Source organism: Phaenicophaeus curvirostris, chromosome 11, assembly GCF_032191515.1.
Source record: "Phaenicophaeus curvirostris isolate KB17595 chromosome 11, BPBGC_Pcur_1.0, whole genome shotgun sequence".
In the NCBI taxonomy this organism is placed as follows: Eukaryota; Metazoa; Chordata; class Aves; order Cuculiformes; family Cuculidae; genus Phaenicophaeus; species Phaenicophaeus curvirostris.
Genome location: NC_091402.1, coordinates 15409610 through 15425627, shown reverse-complemented (window position 1 = coordinate 15425627; position 16018 = coordinate 15409610). Strand labels below are relative to the sequence as shown.

The 16018-nt window shown below is 50.7% G+C and overlaps 1 protein-coding gene and 1 long non-coding RNA gene across 2 annotated transcripts; one reads left to right on the top strand and one right to left on the bottom strand.

Moving 5' to 3' along the window:
• The first annotated feature begins 3570 nt into the window (after window positions 1–3570).
• On the top strand, window positions 3571–15234 carry LOC138725010 (SRSF protein kinase 3-like). Its single transcript, XM_069865482.1, has 12 exons — window positions 3571–3654; window positions 6107–6173; window positions 6352–6460; window positions 6907–6994; window positions 8334–8421; window positions 8674–8780; window positions 11014–11176; window positions 12109–12194; window positions 12645–12752; window positions 13180–13249; window positions 13331–13423; window positions 15017–15234. The coding sequence occupies exons 1-12, from the start codon at window positions 3652–3654 to the stop codon at window positions 15202–15204; spliced, it is 1170 nt and encodes a 389-aa protein (XP_069721583.1). The 5' UTR covers window positions 3571–3651; the 3' UTR covers window positions 15205–15234.
• LOC138725011 (uncharacterized) lies at window positions 8623–15826 on the bottom strand. Its single transcript, XR_011338170.1, has 3 exons — window positions 15723–15826; window positions 15003–15066; window positions 8623–8887 (listed from the first exon to the last, which is right to left on the bottom strand). It is a non-coding gene; the product is annotated as an uncharacterized lncRNA (long non-coding RNA).
• Window positions 15827–16018: the final 192 nt, after the last annotated feature.

Below are 16018 nucleotides of genomic sequence, written 5' to 3'. Positions count from 1 at the left end.
AAAAAAAGCTGGTTGTAGGAAAGGACTGGCAGATGAGAAAAGGCAGATACAATGCACATTAGGGAAGCCCAGTCCCTTAGGAGCTGCAGGTGATTCCTTGGTTTGAGGCAGGTGTGGTTATGGTAGCAGAGTAGCATTGTCCCCTTGTGTGCTGATGGATGGACTTCCCCCTCTAGGCAGCAAGGCATAGGTTGAGGCCTCTCCAACTTGCTGAGCGTCTGCCAGGAGCCACAGGCTCTCTGACGGATTTATGGCTCTTTAGGCTGTTAATGTCTGCACCTATTTTTGCAGAATTATCTCTGTGCTTTCCCAGAAGAGGGGGGCTTGGGGCTTCATTCTGAATCCAACTCACATTGGCAAAGGGAGGAGGACTTGGTGGCTTTTCTGGAATCCTAGTGACTGGAGTCACGGGGTGTCTGAGACAGAGGCTGACTTAGGCCATGGGGTAGGTGGGCTCTGCCATCTTCTTTGCTTCTCAGTAGAGCTCCTGGATTGTGGAAATGATCCACTTTCTCAGAGTGTATCTGTGGAAGTCTGCTTTTATTACAGCAATAATCAAGACTTTAAAATAGAGCTAAACATAGGAGAGTGACTGACTTTACATCTTGAGCTTGTCCTGGCGTAGCTGGACAGGAGGCGCTGTGAGGGTGGAAAGCTGGTAGTGCCCATCTCTTCCCATCCATCTGTCCTTGGTGTACTCGATACCGGCATCCTCCTCCCACTGCGGACACGCACTGAAGGCCCCTCGCTGGGATCAACTTGGATGTGTAGGCATGGCCCTTCTTCTCTCCGTCCATGCCCCTCTCCTGTGGCAAAATTCATTACTACAACAGGGTTCTGTTGCATTTAAATTTGCACAAAATAGGTTTTATTATGAAACTCCCTATTGCAGGGAACGCTTATTTATTTATTTCTCATGATCCTTCCAAGTTTCTTCCAGTCTTGGCCTGATTCCATGACCAGCTTGTCAGACGCTCTGGAGACGGATGATTCTCCTGAAGGATGAAGAATCCTCTCTGGATGTTCTTCTCTTGCAAGTAGGAAGTTCTGTGGGCACTAGCTGCGAGTGCCCTGCCACAGCGACCGTTCCCCTTCTGCAAGACTAAAGCGTAACAAGGAAGCGTTGCTGCTTTAATTGTATTCTCAAACAGGTGATGTTCCTGAATGGCAGGCAGTAAGATTTATTTAGTACTGCAGTCAGAGAAAGAAACTTGCTTTCACCGTGGTCTGGATGAAACGCCAAGAACTGATCAGTATTAAGATAAATGTCCGTTGGTGTATTTGAATGTGTCTCCCGTTGGCATGACTAGGAATAGCTGGCACCCACGCAATGTAGATGTGAGAGCACTTGCTTTCATCTGTCTGATGGCAAATTTAGGTTGTACCTGGAAGTGGGTTTGGTTGTTTTCTTTTGTAGAAATGATGGTTAATTTTTTTTAATGGAAATAGAGGGTTCTTGGATGCTGCTGCCTCAGTGGAATGCCGTTTGTTTTTCAAGGTGTGCCCCGGTTGCAGCAAGATGCTGCTTTTTTTTTGTGCCTTTCTTGTTGGGATGATTCTTTTGGTTTCCAGAACACCCAGTGCGTTTGCTCTAATTGTCTCTCTCCCAGTCCTCTGTCCTGGTGACCCTGCCCTCTCCCAGCCTTGTGACTTGGTGTCTCTCTGTCTGTTACGGTATGGCCTGACCTGCATTTATGCCCTGCCACACCCTGAGTTCTGCTCAGAGTACCCGAGGTACTGTCTTTCTCAAATTGGAATTAATAATTAATATAAAAAGCTTGAAAAAAAAAATCTGAATTTTGTTACATAGTGTAATAACTGTTTGTAGATACTGTTCTGAGATGTAGGAATCTATTGGTGATACAAGAGGTTTTGTCTGTAAATAATCAGTTTAGAGTTCAAATGATTTTAATAAAGAGAATTCTTACACAATAATTCAATAAATTTTAATATACAACCTGTGTCATGCTTGTGTTACACGGTGATGCAATTGCCCAGAATCTATTAATCTCTTTTTTTTCCTCCTAAGTGGAAGCACCAGGACCTGGGAGCTGTGCCAGCAGCGTGGGGCTTTTCCCTCCTGCATTTCTTTGAGATAACCTTGTGCCGCCTTCCACTGCTGGCTCCTGCGTTGCGGCACTTCTGCAGTTCCAGGGCTCAGACACCATCCCTGCCTGCAGGAGCAGGGAACCTCCCTTTGCAGATGAGTTTGCGGAGCAGGGCTGTAGGGTTTGCGGCACCGTACAGCTCTGGTTGTGGTTTCCACAGTTGGGTGAGCGGGCAGGGGGTGGCTTAAGGCAGGTTTATGTCGATGGCTCTTGTCTACCAGTGCAAGGCAAGAACCAGCAGAACAACTTAATTCTTAAACTTAATTGCACAGTTCTTCCCAGCCATAAAGCTGGCTCATGGCCCATCGATCCTTCTTTCCCTCCTTTGCTAGCAGCGTTTCGGATTCAGTCTGCCTCTACCCCCTCTTGTCTATGTAATGTCACCCCCTTCGTCCCTCCTTTCTCTATGTCTGTGCGCTTGCTGGCCTTTTAGGGGTTACAAATCGCTTGTCCTCTGCCTGCTCAGCACCCAGCCTGGTGCAGCCTCTGCCCCCTCCCTCGGTATTTTTAGTGCTGGGAAGGCAGGTGAGAGGAGAGGGGCACAAGCAAGGGGAGAAACGCACTGGGAGGCCCCGACCTCCCTTTGGCCTCCTGGATCTGCAGCAGAGCCGTGTTAGGCAGCGTTAACCCTTTGGTTCAGGGCTGGGGCTTGGTCTCTGCAGCCTCAGCGAGGAAACCTGAGCTGTGCAGCACCAGGGCCCCAGCGTGGGGGAGGCCGGGGCAATCCCAGCTCTGCTGCAAGGCTGCAGCATGCGGCACCGGGAGAGAAAAATGGGATTTTTGTCTGTGTGTGGCCATTTGTTCCTCAGTGGTGTGTGGGAGCTGGGATGCCAGGGTTCCACCTCAGTGGGGCAGGGCTGCTTGGAGGATGCTGCTGTTGTGGTTTTCTGTGAAAACGGGAGCATCACTCTGTGACTGTGTTTGGCTGCATGTGGGCACTGCAGGGGGAGGTTGGGGTGCCCCGGGCTGGGTAGCATGGGCCACAGCTGGGGCTGGGGCCACTGTCCCTCTCTGCCAGGCACAGGCTGGGGATGGCTGGGCTGGGCAGGATGTGGTGCCACAGCAGCCAGGCCGGGCCACAAGTCCTGCCAACGCACTGCTGGGAGCAGTGGGAAGTGCCAGGCAGCTCCCTAGATTCTGGGTCTGGGGGAGCAGAGGGGAAGGATTTCTCTTGTTTTCATCTCATGAAGTAAAGCTGTGAATTTCCCTCTATAAATAGTTGCTGTGGAGACTGCGGAGCTGACAGACCTGCTGCCAGGGAGGCAGGGAGAGGCCAGCAGTAAAGTGAATCCACTGCAGCTGTCCTAGGTCTCTTTCTATCTCAAAGCCAAAGTTGTTCCCAGAAGCAGTGTTGTGATCCGATACCCTGGCCTGCTCCTCACCACGTCCATCTAGCGATGCAGAAGAGTTTGGTTTGCTCAAGGACACCCCTCCCGAGCAGCAGACTAAAAGAAGAGCAGAACCAGCTGGTATCTCACTTTGGGGAGCTCCAGAGCGAGCCAGATGACAACCGGAGCAGTGTGCCCTGCCTGTGAGCTGCTGCATGGTAAGTCTGCGCAGCGCCAATGGGGCTGCTTTTACACTGCATGTTGCCACTTGCAGGGATGCAGTGCTTAGCAAGGGCTTGCCAGGTCTGTGTGTGGGCATGAGATGAAGGTGTGTATTACTCTGGTGAGGTCTGTGACTCCAGATGTCAAAGGATTATAAGGCATGATAGAGGTGGGAAGTTCCTTACGCCATTCTGTGCAGGTCAGGTGTTGTCCAGGCTAGAGGCAAAGCACCGCTCCCTTCCTGTGGCTCTTGTGGACCAGACAGGACAGGTGTGTGGTTTGGACTGAAGTTCTCTGACCTGGTCCAGGTCTGCAGCAAGCCAGTAGGTTCTGCACAATGTAGCTTTGAATGACAAAAGCAAAACAACAGTTGTTTTTAATATGAGGACATCAAACGATGAAGAATTTTAAAGCATTGATTGCAATTTATCAAAAAGCTCAGCAAAGTACATTTCAATCTCCTGTACCAAGTTGCATAGCAACACTCCTCATCCTTTACCAGCGCAGCCACGTAATAAGAGTGGATGGAGTGAAGCCTTGTACTAGGATGGACCTGTCTCACCTCCATGGCAAGGATGACACCACAGCCTGGTGAGCTGCTCAAAAGCTCCATCAGCCCTTGCACTAGGATGTGTTTCACACTCGGTTGAATCTGTCTTTGGTCACCACTGGGCCATGGTGACAGTTCTTCCCCACAGAAGTCTCCTATTACCATAAAAACCCACCTAGGGACGGAGCTGTTTTAATTCTATCTCCACGTGCTCCTGATCTTTCCTTTGGCAAGTGAATTATGAGCAACACAATATTAGAAAAGCTGTACGGCTGTTGCCTGGTTCTCAGATCATCCCCTGCTGTCCTAATGACGTGAGTGAAGAGGGCTTGGGTAGATTCTGGTGGTGCAGGAGCACAAGAAATAACAGATATTCCCAGTCTGTGCACAAATAAGGCGAATTTTGATTTCACCTTTCAGAGCTAAGATGCTAGTAAGCATTCACTGAAAAGTGTGCCCGTATGGACGGGCAGCATCCTGAAAGTTTATGCCTAAAAGAGGCTAATTCTGAACAGTGTAAATGCCACAGTTAAGAGGTATAAAAATATAAGGAGGGGGAGGGATTTTGAGCTCCTTTCACACACTGTAAAGACTTCCAGGAAGGCAGTAATGTCAGCTTTGGTGGTTCAGCTTGTCCCTCGCAGGACTGGAGTCTCGAGCCCAGTCTGACCCTTGTTTAGAATGGTGTTGGGAGCCTGCTGGGTGCTCAAAGGCTGCCTCTGGCTGCTGTGCTGGGAAACAAGCACAAGCATGCAGAAAGGAACTTTAGCCTTTTGAGGAAGTCACACCTCTTGTCTCAGCACCTGCAAGATTTTACTGTCCCAGAAAATTCCCTGTCGCATGGGTCCCGCTGCCAATACCACCAGCCGACCCTAACTATTTCTGAAAATCCTCTGGTGCAGATGAGGTCGTAGCTTTAGCAACCTGATTCGAGGGATTTAAAGGTCTATATTTCTACCCATGCTAATGGTCTGCTGGGGTTATTATCACCTGTCACAGGCTCTGGCAATGTGTGTTAGTCTGAAACTTTGGCTCTACAGCAAGTGACATTTCCAAATTATGAAAGGCAGGGGCAGGAGCACTCCAGCTCTGGCAGTTTACATCTACATTTCCATTAGCAACATGGGCTCTGAGCTGCTATTTCAGGTGACCGGTGCTGCACGTCACGGGGGACAGCAGTTGCATCAGTCTGTCTGCACCGTCTGGGTGTTTGTACCTTGGGCTGTCATAGTAACAAACTCTGGGAACAGCCTCCCCCTCGGTCAAAGCCTATCACTAGAGTGTCATGGGACAGTCAGCGATAAACCTGTGCCTCAGTCTGGCCTGCAGGCAGATGTGCAGCACTGCAGTGTCTAAACGCAGGCTCTGCTTTGCAGCGATCTGCAGCATGAGGCTCCTCCTGCCAGCGAAAGACCAGATGTGTCCCTTCCTCAGCTGTGATGGGGACAGGGAGCAAGTGCTTTCCCTGGCTGTGGCTGTGGAAGGGGATCCCGTAGTCCTGGCTAAGCCCCTGAAAATCCATCCTGGGCACAGGGAAACCTGAGACTCCCACCTGGAGCCTGGCCCTAGCCCTGGCCCTGGCTGCGTACCACCAGGATCCCTGCCCAGTCCCAGCCTGCCAGCTTTCCTCTTCTGAACTCTCTCAAAAAAAAAATCCCTAAAGTGCCAAAAGCATTTGTAACATCCCAGCTCCAGGGGTTGATGAAGCACATGGGAAGGAAGGGGACAAGTGGAGAGCAGATGAAGAAGAGGGAACCGGAGCTGTGCAGATCAATGTATGTGGTATGCAGCAGTTCAGCTACCCTGCAGCTCTCCAATTCTCTTTAAAGGAGTAAAGCACTGAAGATCCATGTGATCCCAATCCTGCGTCCCGGCTTCCCTCTGTCTCCTTGTGCCAGGATCTGCTGTGTTGCTGGGCGATGGAGGAGCAGATGCAGGAGGAGGTGCTGGCAGCCCAGCACCCAGGTCAGTCCCCAGGTGTTCCGCTCCAAAGCTGAGATTGTGCCAGGCTCTTCCCAGGCCAGAGGAGGCCACCGGGATCTGTCGGCCCATTCCTCTGGGAGAACGGCTGACCCTCAGCTGCTCTCTCAGTCTAAAAGCATTTAGAGATGTGAGTAATGTCTCTTAGTGACGGTCCCTGCAGGAGGCCACCACCCTGTGCAAGAAGGAGAGGTGTTCAACACGCGATACCAGGCTCTGTGCAAGCTGGGCTGTGGTGCCTTTGCCACCGTCTGGCTGTGCCAGGACATGAGGTGAGGGGCTAATCACCTTTTGGGGAGGTGCAGAGGGGTGCCTGAGCTCCTGGGCAGGAACAGCCCCTCCCACAGGAGCACAAGGCAAACCTGGCAGCGAGACTGGTGGGGTGCAATGAGCAGAGCTGCTCCCCAGAAGCTAAAGAACATAAATGAGGTGGGATTAGCCCTTGTTCTTCTCATTCAGACCCTGTGGTATCCACGCTCTGCCTTTTTTTCTCCAGTGCTTTGCTGGTCTCTGGGGCAGCTGTGCTGCCAGATGCTGGCAGCATCATCAGGAGAGATGCCCACGGGCTTGGAATGCTGCAGACCAAAAGCAAGGCTGCTTGCAGGAGGGCAAATCCCTCCCTGCAGAGCCCATACCTGTGGGACTGGGAAAAGGGGAGGTGCTACCGGTTAGGGCCACTCTGGCATGTGTTAGCTGGCAGCTGTGATTCATTTCCCAGGAGGAAGAAACACGTGGCTGTAAAGATCCTGAAAAGCAGGGAAGGCTTTGCTGAAGCTGCACAGGATGAGGTCGCTCTCCTCCGCTGTGTACGTATATTCTGGGGCTCTGTACTCTGCTCCTCGGTGATGGCCAACTGAATTCGGGTCTGTATATTGGGCTCATCATCCCTTCTCCCTTCAGTCTGAGAAGCTAGGTGGGGAACAGGAAAAAAAACCCAAAAAGTTAGGGAATTCAAAGAAACCACCCTGGCTCAGCAGTGGCCTCTAAAATGGGCACCTTCCTGGGACAGGTGTCTGTGTCCCACTTGCCCTGTCAGCCTTTTTTTTTCAGATGAGACCAAAATCCAGTAAGCAGGAGGAACCTGCAGAAAGATAAGGTGGAAAACCAACTGAAAAAAAAAGTGGTAATATTGTTCCTAAGCAGGAGATGGGAGTATGCCCACTGTATCTGTGTTGTTCCCAGCTCAGAGGGCATTGCTCCACGACAACACTAATACTGAAGTAAAAGGAAATATCTGCAAAAAACCCGTGCAGGATGTAACAAATTTACAATAAATCTCTGAAGTAAGAAAGCTTTCTCTTGTTTTCACTAATGGATGTAGTAATTAGATGCCTGTATCTGGGTCTCAGGTAGCTGCCTTTGAAGGTGGCTTGACCTGCTAGTTCTTGAAAGCTCATGGTTACAAATCTTGGAGTCTGCCTAAATACAAAGTTACGTCAGCTTTAGAAGAGTAAAAGCCATTACATTTTGCATTTCAAATTACTCCAAGGCCTTTCTCCAACAGGTTTGAGAAAGGTTTAGTTTGCACCTGTAAATCCGTAGGCCCTGTCCAAAGGGACATGAGCAAGAGATACTAACAAGTGGCACTAATTTAATGTACTCAGAGAGCTGCTTTTCTACACGTCAGCACAATCCCATGTATGGTGTCAGCATTACTCTTAGTTTATTAGTAATTCTCCCTGAAAGACACACCTTCCATTCAGCAGAACATAGCCAGTTCTGCCCTAGGACAAGGAGCAGGGGCTGCAGAAGGGCAAAGGGAATGGATAGCCATTGCTGCTGGGAGCAGGAAGCTGTGATCTTGGGGGAATCCCCTTCCAGCACAAGCAGGAGCACTTTTTGGGTCTGCGTGGGATAGAATAACCAGCAGAAAGCTTGCTAGACACAATTAGCAGGATCGGTTCGAGTTATTCAAACGTCATGGTCCTACCTGGTCAAGAGCAAGACAACATAAAGAAACTCATTCCTTGGTAACAGACTCTGCTTGTATGTTTGGAGTTTAGGTTTCCTGATGCTGTTTTCATTGCATTTGTCATGAAGTGCCAATTCCTGGAAGAGAAAGTCTGTAGAATCGGATAAAACGGGTGCAAGTTGTCCTTGTGCATATGCCTATAATTGCACCTTTCCTGGAATCCTCCCCCTCAGGTGAGCGGTATGAAGAAGAAGGACCGAGCAGGAGAAAATATCGTCTGTTTGTTAGATGACTTCAGAATGATTGGAGAGAACGGCTTCCATATCCTTCTTCTGGGAGTGCTGCAGCTCTGGGTCGGCAAAGCCTGGGCCTGCCTTGGAGAGTCACAGCATGGTGTAAAACCCAGCACTGTGCTTCCATGAGGGGGATAAGCAGCGCAGTAGCTGGACTGGGGCACATGGGAGTGGCTGAAGGGGCGACGTTGAGTGAGGGGATCTTTGGCTTCTCTGGTGAAGGGCAAAAGGCTGGTGGCAGCATCTTCTCTCTGTTACTGAAACCCTGACTCTTTCCCACATATGTGCTTGGTATTTGAGGCGCTGGGTCCTTCCCTGCGATGTCTGATGAATAACTACACAGCCCAGGGACTGCCTTTGCCTTTTGTGAAAAAGTCTTTACAGCAGGTGAGAACTTACCTGGAACTGGGTGAAGAGGGCACCTGGGCACTGTTGGCTGGGACAGGCCGTAGTCTGCATCCTGGGGTCCTCTGCCATCAACTCTGTGACTGCACCTGTAAAGAAAGGGACGATATGGAATTGAGTGTTCAAGGCATACATTTTTCTTTAAGGAAAATGGTAACTATTTCTTTTGAGTAGGAGGAGAGAAAACATTAAAAAAAATGCAGAGCAGGAAGCCATCATGTTCCCGTTAATACAGGAGCACTGTGTGTTCCTGTCCAAGCCTGCAGGTTTGGGAAGGAGTCAGGACCACCACCATGAAGAGTCAGTGGCTTGCAGACCTGCACCAGGGCTTCAGAGGTGGCACTGCTGTTCCCATGTCAGTCACCATTGAATACTCCAGCAGTTCTGCTGCTCCTAGGAGTAGCACAGGAACAAGCAGCCTGCCAGAGGTACACTTCTTGTAAGCAAACCATGTCTCTCTCTGCCTTCCCGCTGCCCTGGGAATTTCCCTCTGGCAGCGATGCCAGCCTGCTGGCATTCATCTCAGCATCTCCCCCTGTCCAGCAGGGCCCTGGGGCTGGCCTGCAGCTTCCTGCATGGTGCCACCAAAGGCTGCTCGAGGTCTGCCACAGTGCCGATGTCCTTCTAGGGCTTTCTAAATTGCTAGTTCGGTTGGCTGGTCCTCCACCCAAACTGAGGTTTTCCTGCTTAGAGCCAACTGTTTCTTCATCCCCTGTAAGGATGTGGTGTGCTGATCAAACAGATTGTGAAACTGAGTTTCTTATGCGTTGGCTGGGAATAGCTAAGGAATGGGAAACCTGAAGGAGGCCTCAGAATAGTTACAATTACATTTTGCCTCTCAGGCTGAGATTTATCAGAAATCTGCGCACTTGCCAAGATTAAGATTTGCTACCCTGATTCTTGCCTTTCTAGGGATACTAAGGAAGAAAAATGCTTCCTCCTTCATCATATTTCCTGGAACAGCCTCTTCTTCCTCTAAAGAAGTTCCACCAACACTTGAATAAATCACACAAAAATATAGTCACATTAATCCCTGTACCCCATTTCACACCCAGGCCTTTTGCTTGATCCATTCCCTTATCTACTTTAATTGCAAAATTGCAGAATCTTTTTCCTCCTCAGATCAGTGCTGGGGCAGCATTTCCTTCTGATTCATTCCAGTTTTGCTATTTAAATCTTTTCCCGTGTTTCACAGTTACCATTTAAGGTTGGTATTTCCCCGGGGCTGGTGTTCATCCAAGAATAGAATTTGATAATATAGAGAATATTTGCCAGCCCTTTATGACTGACCAGAGTGTTTAAAAAATATATAAATCTCTCATAGCCTTTTTGCTGTTGCTGATTTCTGATAGCAACTGTTTCTCTCTGGTAGACATTGTTTATCTCTCCTCTGTGACAGGCCAGACTCTCCCTGCTCCATCATAAGCTGTTCTTTCCCTACATGGCTCTCCTATACTGCCCTTAAGTCTACACACACACACACACTTATGTTTTCTCCCTCCTCCTGTCTGGGTTATGCTGCATCTCCTTTTTTTCCCTTGTTTGATGGGACTACTCCTGCCCTGTGACACATCACTTCATAACCAGCCCCAGCTTCCACTGGAGTGATGATGCCGTATCAGCAGGAAGGCACAGTGGTCTGAGGACATAACAGCCATATGAACAGGAGTGTTTTCTCAGAAGAAAGTTCAGCATTGGGATTGTAATGCTTCCTTGTAGTCCTGTCTTCTTTCAATCTCTTTGGACTTGCCCATCCACGCCAACAACCACATATGGTTGGACTCGCTGATCCAGTGGGTCTTTTTCAACCTAGTGATTCTGTGATTTTCATGCTGTCTTGTGCCATGTCACGCCCCAAACAGCCTGTTTGCCACTGAGGTCCTCAGGCCCTGTCGCTCAGCATGGTAGGCATGTGGTGCTCTGGCACATGCTCCTCCTGCTGTGTTGTGTGATGAAACTCATTCACCACAGAACTCCTCCAGAGCCACCCCAACACCCCAGAGCCACCGCTCTGCTGGCTGCACTTCCAGCTTAGTACCAGGAACTCAGTACACAGAAACAATTTATTGCAGTCATCATTAGTGCCCCCTTTCTCCAATACCAGGACATCCATGACTTGCATACCCACTGTGCCTGAGTGCTCTGACAGCTTCTGGGGCGGGGAGGCAGTGGGGACCCTTGTGTTGCTGATGTGACTTGCTGCCTGCTCGTCCAGGTGCTGGCAGGGCTGCACTTTCTGCACAAGCGCTGCTGCATTATCCACACGGACATCAAACCAGAGAACATCTTGCTGTATGGACGTGACAAAAGCCTCCAAAGGCTTCTGCCTGATGTGCTCAACTGCAGCCAGAGAACAGATTTGAAGGTAACGGGACCAGGTGAGCACTCCAGGGTTTTTTTTAACAAGAAAGGGGACTTGCATGTTTGTTTCCAGGAGAGAAACGGAGAGACAGCATGTACAGATGTTTTAGGAAAGGTTCCCATCTCCTGCAACAGTCAGTATGGAACAGTACAGCCAGCTGACGCTGCTAAGAGGCCTCTCCTGTCTCTGCTTAACACAAACATCAGGCTGAGCAGCTACTCAAGGCACCTACAGAAACGTGGCCTTAAATAGGTTTGTATGGAGGACAAACAGATCATGGGCATCTGTTAACAGCCCCACCACGGCCTCAGAGCTCATTCTTAGAGCTCTAGGCACAGACTAGTTCCCTTAGGTCTGGTGTTTTCAGCCACTGAAAGGTTTACATACAAAATGGTTTGATCAGAAAACTGTATGATGCTTCTGCTCTTTACTTCCTCTGTTTCTGAGGTTTGTGGGAGATGCCTAGGTACTGCTGAACTTCAAGGCCCTTGAGACATAATTTATTTGTAGAGAATGATGTGAATATCAAATAAGACATAAGGCTAGAGAGTTTCTCAAGAGATCAGCTCATCTCCCAGCAATTACACCCTTTGTATTATCCTCGCAATGTCTTCCCATGAGAATTTCTCCCATGACGGTGCTGTTCTGTCTTTCAAACTCTGGGGCAATCCGGGAATGCTAGATTAGTGACAAAGTCTTTTGCTTGGAGCAGAAAAGCATAGACTGTAGGCATAGACTGACAGCTGACTGTAAAACAGTAAACCAAAATTACTCTTTTCTGGGGCCATATGAAAACAGAAAACAGAGGTGGCGTTTTATTGATGATAAAAAGCATTTTAGGACCTTTTAGGCTGAAAAATTTTAAAGGCGGGCATACCTCCCACTACTGAAGTGATACACACCTATTGGTTTGGAAAGATCTGATTTCTCTCTGTCCTTTCCACCTAGGAGGTGATCTTGGCAATCAATTGGAAGAATCTGATTTAATGAGCATAGAAGTGAAAGTTGCGGATCTGGGCAGCGCATGCTGGACAGTGAGTTTGCTCAGAATCTCAATCCCATGATGATGCACAATGCCATGTGCTTTTTTCCATCCTATCCTATGTGCCTATCCTTTTACAGCTGAATTGCTGTTTCAACATGCTGAAGAGATTCCAATTTTAGGGGGGGTTATATTCAGCAGCCCCAGCTCAGAGCTGGCCACTGAACATCTGGAGACACTATCAGCTTCGGGTGTTTCTTTAGCTTGCAGTTAGCCCCTACAATCAGAAATCCAAGACCTTGTTCAGTGTGAAATGTTGAGAGACAAGTTCGTCCTGCTGTCAGCGGGGCTGAGAATGTGCCTGCCATGCCACGTGGTGTCCAGGACACGGATTCAGTTCTGCCCCCCAGTGTCCTCCTTGCTGTGCAGGAAACTTGTGACCACAAGCATTGCTGTTACTCATTTGTGGACAGTATCCAACGAGAGTTTGTTTCTGTTTCAGTACAAGCCTTTTTCCAAGGAGATACAGACCCAGCCATACCGTGCCCTAGAAGTGCTTCTTGGATTAGACTATGGCACTCCTGTGGATATCTGGAGCACAGGCTGTCTGGTAGGACAAGGGACAATGCCGCACATGCATGGGTAGTGATTGATGCCAAGAGGCCAGGGGCAGTGTATCCTCAGCACCCACCCCTTCCTCCTGCATGGGGAGCAAGGCTTCTGTGCTGACAGCAGAAAGGGGCTGGCTGCGCTCTCTCACCTGGGATTGGAAGCACGCTGCCGGTAAAATTCACCCTTAGATTTTACACTGTAAAGTAATTCACATTCGATGTAGGTTAACTCATAGACTTGACCGAATTGGGCGCACACTGCTTTTCAAAAAGTGCTGTTCCACCACGGCACGGATCAAAGCAGTGTGAATATTTCCATGTTTGAGGATCAGTTTTATGTGATAGCAAGGGAAACTGGTACTATCAGTTAAGGGGGAAAAAAACTCCAGGTAAGTTAGTGAGTTAACAGTGCTCCTCCATTTCTAGGCATTTGAAATGGCAACTGGGGAGCGTCTATTTGATCCTCAACCTGGGAAATATTTCTCCAGAGATGATGGTAAGACTCCATCAGTTTTATTCACTTCACTGACAGGACCATCACAATCTTCATATCTAGATCTGTTTTCTCTCTGCCTAGATCACGTTGCTCGTATTATTGAACTCCTGGGAAGAATTCCTCCTAAAATTGCTTTCTCCTGGAACAAGTCAACAAAATTTTTCAGCAGGCCAGGTAAGAATCGGAGTAAGGAAGTTTAATCTGAAAACCACTGTGGATCTCTGGTAAGTTCCTACTCAGTCCACACTGAAAACCCCCAGAAGTTATGTTACACAACACAGGCTATGAGCAGGGCCAGAACACAAGTGGCGATTTCATAAAACCCAGTAACGCCCCCTGCCCTGCCTAGGTCTGCAATCCAGGAGCATTCCAAGGATGAATGCAAAATCCTGAGAAACGGTCATAAACACCCACCAGGGAAAACATTTCCATTCTTTCTCTTTTGGATTTGGAGAGAATGGAAATACAGACAGGAAATAGCTACTTGCCAGGAAGGCTGAAGAGTGCGTAACTGGCTGGGTTTCACCCGTTCACTGGCAGAGAACAATGATGATCAAGAACGGGACTCATATCCTTTCATCCTTCCAATGTGGCTGCTATATTTAGTCTTCTGACCAAGCTGTAAAGTCTCGTTTTATGTTCGCCTTTTCCTTTCCCTTTGACCAAGTAGGCTTGAAATCCTTGTCTTAGACTTCAAGGCAACATACGACTCCATCCTTCTGCAACTTAGTCTACTATCCTTTCTCTGCTTTCTCATTCACCACCCATACAGCCTCAAGCCTACCCACAGTTCATTCAATGTTAAGCGCTACACCCATGCTGCAGTTCAACAAGCACCTCCCTCCACATTCAGATCCTTTGCTCATGCTTTTTCCTTCTATGGTGCTCAAAAAAAACAAGTCAAAACTAGTTCTTGTTCCATATTAGTTCTCCTTGTGAACCAAACTGTGTACCTGAAGGGGGTACAAGACTTTGGGTCCCTCCCTTTGGGAGGGACTTTTAACAAAGGCATGTAGTGATGTGATGAGGGGCAATGGGTGTAGATAGGAGAGGGGCAGATTTAGACTAGATATAAGGAAGAATTTCTTCATGATGAGGGTGGTGAGGTACTAGAGCAGGTTGCCCAGGGAAGTTGTGGCCACCCCATCCCTGGAAGCGTTCAAGGTCAGGTTGCATGGGGCCTTGGGCAGCCTGATCTAGCGGGAGGTATCCCTGCCCATCACAGAGAGGTTGGAATTACACAATCTTTAAGGTCCCTTCCAACCCCAACCATTCTATGACCTGAATCACTACATTTACACCATGTACTTGTGGGTGCAAGGACACCTTCTCAGTCAATAATGGGAATCTTCCAGGCCTCACAGATCTAGCAGACACAAAGCAAATTAAACACCAGTATCTCGTGCATTACGGCACTGAAATGGCCAAGTGCATTCTGGATTGCAGCGGATAGGCAAAGGGAACAACCAGCAATGGTTTGGGCATGTCTGTTCGGGGATCACTTCATTCACTCTTGGCACATTCCCATCTAAGAAGTACTCAGCGACAAGGAGACACCAAACATTAGCTTGGAAAGACGATATCTGAGAAATGCCCAGGAGCCAAACCTGGAAAGGGCAGCGCAGGTGAAGCTTACAGAGAGCAAGATTCTAAGGCGAAGGAAGAGATCCTTCAGGATGCTTTGGATGATTCGTATGACGGGAGGAGCGGTCGCCTCCCCGTCTCGCAAGCATAACGAAGGCTCTGTGCTTACGCTCTCTTTGCCAGGCGCTCTCCTGCGGCTCTCCCGCCTCTCCCCCCGCAGCCTCCACAGCGTCCTGGCGGACAGACACGGCTGGACAAAGCACGACCTCGCCGCCTTCACCTCCTTCCTCCTGCCCGCGCTTCACTACGCTCCCGAGCGCCGGGCCACGGCCTCCCGCTGCCTGCAGCACGCCTGGCTCGCCGCCCCGTGACCGAGCCCGGAGCTGCTGCCCTCCTTCCCCCCGGGATGGCGGCCTGAGGCGAAGGGGGGGGCGGCGTCAAAGATGGCGGCGGCTCCTGCGGCTGCTCGCGCGCCATCCCCGGCATGGTGCCCTCCCAGTGAGCGGAGCAGCGCCGCGGCTCAGCACCCGCGCTCCGTGAGGCCTGAGGAGAAGAAGGAGGAGGAGGAGGAGGAGGCTGGAGCCGCCTTGCCCGCCCTCCCGGACCCCCGGCGCGCTCCCTCCCCCACCTCGCTCTCCCCCCGCCCCCGCCCGGCGCGGACGTGCCGAGCCGCAGGCCCCGCGCGCCAGCTGCGCATGCGCACCCCGCCCTTCCACGTCCCGCGCGCGCCGCGGTCCCCCCCTCCCCTCCCTTCTGCGCGCATGCGTCACGCGTCGTGTTCCCCCCCAACATCCCCTTCCCCGCCCTGCGCTTGCGCAGCTGCCGCTCAGGAATCCCGGCCGCCCGCCCCGCCCCTTCTTTCTGCCACGTGTCCCGACGCGGGAGTTACCCCGCGGAGAGCGGCCCCTCGGCGGGGGCGGGGACGAGCCCCGCCTCTCGGCACGTAGCGCGGCCGGCAGGCGCTGTCGCAGCCCGCCCGGCTGCACCGCGGCCTCCTCCTCCCCCCGTACCCCGCACCGTTTCCCGCCGCCTCCTCGCTGACTGGCAGCTCCGCGCGCCAATGGGAGGCCGGGGCCGTGGGGCGAGCGGCGGGGCGGGCGCGCGGCGGCCAATGAGAAGGGGCGGTGGGCGGGGCCTCGCGAAGAGGCAGCCAATGGGGAGCGGGGGCGGGGCGCCCTGGCAGCC

What these genes read in the sequence shown, in the direction of transcription:
- LOC138725010 (XM_069865482.1), top strand. An exon ending in GATTGGAGAGAACGGCTTCC is followed by an intron (nt 8,422 to 8,673) that starts ATATCCTTCTTC and finishes ACTCTTTCCCAC; the next exon opens with ATATGTGCTTGGTATTTGAG. An exon ending in TTTGAAGGTAACGGGACCAG is followed by an intron (nt 11,177 to 12,108) that starts GTGAGCACTCCA and finishes CTTTCCACCTAG; the next exon opens with GAGGTGATCTTGGCAATCAA.